The sequence below is a fragment of the Peromyscus maniculatus genome, chromosome 13 (genome assembly GCF_049852395.1).
Source record: "Peromyscus maniculatus bairdii isolate BWxNUB_F1_BW_parent chromosome 13, HU_Pman_BW_mat_3.1, whole genome shotgun sequence".
Taxonomy (NCBI): Eukaryota; Metazoa; Chordata; class Mammalia; order Rodentia; family Cricetidae; genus Peromyscus; species Peromyscus maniculatus.
The window spans coordinates 4,483,144-4,487,932 of record NC_134864.1 but is presented as its reverse complement, the minus strand read 5'-3'; the positions used below and the strand labels follow the sequence as shown (position 1 = coordinate 4,487,932).

The following is a 4,789-nucleotide window of genomic DNA, read 5'->3' as shown; positions in this document are numbered from 1 at the left end:
CCACCACACAGCGCCCTGGACGCCTAGAAGCCTGAGTACTAGAGCGAGTGCATTCTACAAATGGAGTTCCCTTGTGCGCGCCGCTTTGTGGCTCTGAGCGCAGCCGGTCCAGCCGCGGGATCCTTTGGAGGTGGGACGTGGGTGGGGGCAGAAGGGAGAGCCCCCGCAGCCCCCTCCCGGCCTTCGATTCGGCTGCGTGTGCTGTGCCATTGGCCCTGGCTGTCCGGTGGGCGGGAAGATGACATCAGCGGCAGGTTGGATTATAAAGGCACCAGCCGAGCCACGGACTCAGAGCGCACCCAGCCGGCGCCGAGCAGCAGTGGGACCTGCGCTCGCCTAGCCAGCCTACCCCGCATCCGCCTGTCGGACTGCTCACCGGCCGTCCGGGCTGCAGACCGTCTGCACCCCTCGGCCCCATCGGCACCATGCACCTCTCCCAGCTGATCGCCTGTGCCCTGCTGCTCACGCTACTCTCACTCCGGTCCTCCGAAGCCAAGCCAGGGACGCCGCCGAAGGTGGGTGCTGTTGCGGGGACCCTGGGGTTGTGAGGGACGTGGGAGGATGCGACGCGCAGGAGGCAGCAGAGAGCCCGGAAAAGCAGATCCCTCAGACTTGTGCCCTCAAAGCTAGGACTTCTCTGATTCATTCCTCAGCTTCGGGAGAATGTCATGCACATCTCCGGTGCCCCAATGTGCCCCGCAGGACCAGCGGCATGGGAAGGGCAAGGGGCTCCCCGAAGGAGCAGGAGCAAGGGCTGCGTGGCAGGTGGATGCCGGACTCAGCTGTCCCGCATCGGTGGAGGCGCGCTCACGGCTGGGGAGGGCCACGCCACTCTGGGGCCCGCAAAAAGTCACCTGCGCTACATCCGTGCACTCTTTCACCTGCCCACTCTTTTCTCCGACAGGTCCCGAGAACCCCTCCAGGGGAGGAGCTGGCGGAGCCCCAGGCAGCTGGTGGCAATCAGAAAAAGGGTGAGAAGACCCCAGGCGGCGGGGGCGCCAATCTCAAAGGAGACCGATCGCGACTGCTCCGGGACCTGCGCGTGGACACCAAGTCCCGGGCTGCTTGGGCCCGCCTTCTGCACGAGCACCCCAACGCGCGCAAATACAAAGGCGGCAACAAGAAGGGCTTGTCCAAAGGCTGCTTTGGCCTCAAGCTGGACCGGATCGGCTCCATGAGCGGTCTGGGATGTTAGTGCAGCGACCCCTGGCGGCGGTGAGTAACACCGAGGGACGCTCCCCGCTCGCCTAGCTCTGCACCGGGGAGAACCGAGCCCTATCAGGCTGTTTGGTTTCCTCCAGGTCCTTGTGCTCTGTGACCTTCCCCCAACCTATCCTGGCTTGGGATCAAGGGTAAGCTAGGCATGGCCTGCTGCCTTACTTATCCCATCTTAGATTAAGAAAATGAAGTGCTCAGAGACCATGGGCGAGGTCAGAGACTGGGTTCGGCCTTGGAGGACCCCATCTGGCTTCCTCTAGAAAAGCAGAAACAGGCTTATCGTAGGCCCAGTCCCCAACCCCACTCTGGACCACAGGCCAGCTAGCAAGGTTAGCCCCGACTCAGACAACTGGGGAATTATTAGAGAGATCCTGGAAAAAGCGAGAGAAAGGTGTTCCACCAACCCAGACTCGACCCGCAGCCAGGCCGTCAAGTGCCAGGACGCCTTTCTGAGCCTGAAATCTCCCTGAAGTGAGGAGCAGGCATGCAGCTATGCCCGCTCCTCACGGTGGAGAGAAGAGCCTTTGTGGGCAGCAGCAGGACACCGTTCTGCCCGGGGCATTCTGAATCTTACCCTGCTCTAAACCCGACTGTGGGCAAACTGGTCTATCCAGGGTCCTGATACTGCAGCCCTGGGGCTTCCGCGGTGAACCCTGGGGCTTGTGACCCTGTTTCAAAAAGAGGCAAAGGAACAAGCTAAATCTTACTTCTTGCTCTAACCTCAAACTCGGTGTGCCCTAAATGAGTTCTTCATCACCGCTGGCCCCCGCCGACACGGTGCTCTGACCTGTCTCCGGCCTTCTCACCCTTCACTCAGATCGGAAACTTTTATCTCACCAACACCCGCCTGCCCGTGACTTACTACAAAGATCTCCTGAATTTTTCCCTTCTCTCCACCCCTGGTGGTGTGGAAGGGCAGAGCCTTACTTAGACAACCGCTTGATAGGCAGGCCCCTACTGCTTTCTAGATTTGGCTCTGGCTCCCCAGCTGCCATTGCTTGTCTCACCCAGGGGTGAGGAGGCCGCTGTCCTCAACCCAGAGGCCAGCGGCCGGTCTTTTCCCCGTAGTGACTAGGAACACCTCCTCAGCATGTCACGGGGGCCTTTTTCCAGCATGAGAGACCTTCATAGAAGGTACCGCGCTTTATGAACTGGTTTGTGTCCCGTATTAATTTGTGAATAACTTAAGGGACAGGTCCTTGGGAACACACATCATACCCAGAAAGGATCTTGAACTACTGGCCAATGACCAGAGAAACAGATGCCCCAGTTCAGAGCTCCACCAAGTGGCCCTGGCTCTAGACCTCAGCAGGCTCTCTCCTCTCTGCACCCAGGGTCGTGCTTGGCCCCAGTTCTGCGGGGAGTTGGGATCTCTGCTCTCCTTCACTCGGGGACAGAAGTGATTCTGGTACTTATGGGCAAGCCTTGGAGCTGCCATTGGGATGCCTCTTGCCCTTCTCTGTGTGAACACCTAAGAGATAGAGTCTGAGGACTTGGATTTTCAGTTTGGGATTTAAGTGCCAAGAATGGACTTTAGAGTTAGTTAGCCTCTGGGTGAGAGCCTGGGATGTTCTTCCCTGAAGGTGCCTTGGGTTTAGTCTTGGGCATCAGTGGGCACAGGGTGGTGAAAAATGCTGAAGGAAAATTGAGACAATTAAGGCTTCTGCACCCTATAACCAGGGGAGGTCAGCAGCCTCCGACAAGTTCTCTTGGCCTTCTCTATCCCATCCCCAGTGAGAGGGCAGAGAGATCACCCTTCTGAACCCTGCAGTCTCCTGGTGGAACTGAGCAGTGGAGGGCGCCTAGGTTCAAGGTTGACTTTGACTCCAAGCACCATCATAATGACTGTCGCTGGTGGTTATAGGTTTTGATTATACTACTGAGGAGACTCGGGTGTGGCCAAGACCTCTACAGACACTTTGCCCCGGGGCCCCAGGAGCATCACACTTGAAACAAACAGAGAAGCCAGTTAGAGAGAGTTTCCCAGACCATTACAGCCAGGCTCCTTCGTGAGTGGCCCTGCATGTCTGCCTTTTCTCAGAACATGGGGTACTTGCATAACCTCTAGTGGAGACTGAGGACAGTGCTCATCACCTTGGTCTCACCCTTCAAACCCGCCAACCCAGCATGGCTGTTCATTTGCCTGGGCTGCTTAGACACCAGCTCACCTGCTGTTGTTGAAGGGGAACTCGAGGCAACCAGTTTCCAAGACAAAACCAGCTAGGAAAGGAAGTGCTCTTTGCACAGCTTAGTAGCTGTGACCCAGACACTGCAGATGCTTAATATGTAGCCCTTTGTTGAATCCTAGCGCCAGCTCTAAGAGGTGGCTATTATCCATTTTATGGGTGAGCTCAAAGCTACTCAGGGCCATCCAGGAAGTCAAATCCAAGCAAGGATTTGAGCCCAGAATAGGACAACCATCACCCTCCTTGAGATATTCTTTTCTCTGCCCTTACATGGCCAAGCAGACACAAAGCCAGATAAAAGCAACTGCCTGAGGCTTTATGTTATAGCAAAAATGAGCTGGAAAAGGGCCCCACGATTCTCAGTGTGTCTCACCCATTGCCGAGAGCAAAGCCTATGGTTAGAGCTTGGGGTGGCTGGTGGGCGGGGACGGGGGTGGGGGGTGAGTCTGGCAGACATCATGGTTGCACCTGTGCTGAGCCAGCCAGTGCCAATCAAGGACTTGTAGATCAAAGGCACAGGTGCTTTGCCTCATGCCACTGTAAGAAATGGGGGAAGGTTCTAGAACTATCCTGTAGGACCTTTTCAGTTAAGAGGCCAGAACTGAGTGTCCTGTGTCCACTTTGTGTTTCAGGATTGGGCACCGCTCTGTGCGCTGAGGTCATCCTTGGTCATCCGCCTCCAGCATCTGGAAACACCTCCAACGCAATGTGGCTTTTACATTTCTTTTTATTTTTTCCTCCTGGTACTGGCAATACACAAAACCAGCTGTTTTATTATTATTTGGGGAGGGGAGGGTATGATTTTATTGTTTGGGGTTTTTTTTTTTTGAAAATGAAAAATAAAAAGTTATATATTATATATATATTATATACATGAAACACACGCTCCTACACCGACTTGATGACAAGGGACAGTTTTTAAAGTGACTGACAAAACCAGCTGTAAAACATTGCTGTTGTAAATTCACGTCATGCATAAATGTATTTATGTTGTAAAGCTATTTATATTGTTTATAAAGAGATATTTATAAAATGTTATTTATGTAACTAAATGAAAGAAGGCAACCATTGTAATGTTTTGTCCTAACTAGTTGAAAAAAATGTAAAAAAAAAAAAAAAAAAAAAGCCATTCCATGAACATCTTGAAAACTGTCTTTATTTATTCATTGCTTTTCATTTCAAAATTAGGCTGAGCAGAGGGAGAATGTGAAGTCAGGGCCTCCAAATAGAGCTGCCAGTCAGGTCCCCAACTCCGAGTTGCTGTGTCGGAATCCCTCAGTGAAGCTGGTGAAATGTGGATTTATTCCTCTAGCCACCCCTCTGTCTGCTGAAGCTGCTTTCTCAGGACTGGGCTGGCCATGTGGGCCCCGCAGACTAACTGCCAG

The 4,789-nt window shown here is 53.9% G+C and overlaps 1 protein-coding gene across 1 annotated transcript; it reads left to right on the top strand.

Moving 5' to 3' along the window:
• Window positions 1-279: 279 nt before the first annotated feature.
• Nppc (natriuretic peptide C) lies at window positions 280-4,510 on the top strand. The gene is made up of 3 exons (XM_006984205.3): window positions 280-515; window positions 905-1,215; window positions 4,037-4,510. Exons 1-2 carry the CDS (start codon window positions 426-428, stop codon window positions 1,193-1,195), a joined length of 381 nt encoding a protein of 126 aa, XP_006984267.1. The 5' UTR covers window positions 280-425; the 3' UTR covers window positions 1,196-1,215; window positions 4,037-4,510.
• The last annotated feature ends 279 nt before the right edge of the window (window positions 4,511-4,789 follow it).

Bases quoted from the DNA above. Each gene is read 5' to 3' on its own strand.
- Nppc (XM_006984205.3), top strand. From the start codon at position 426: ATGCACCTCTCCCAGCTGATCGCCTGTGCCCTGCTGCTCACGCTACTC. The intron at 516-904 runs GTGGGTGCTGTT...TTTCTCCGACAG, and splicing joins AGCCAGGGACGCCGCCGAAG to GTCCCGAGAACCCCTCCAGG.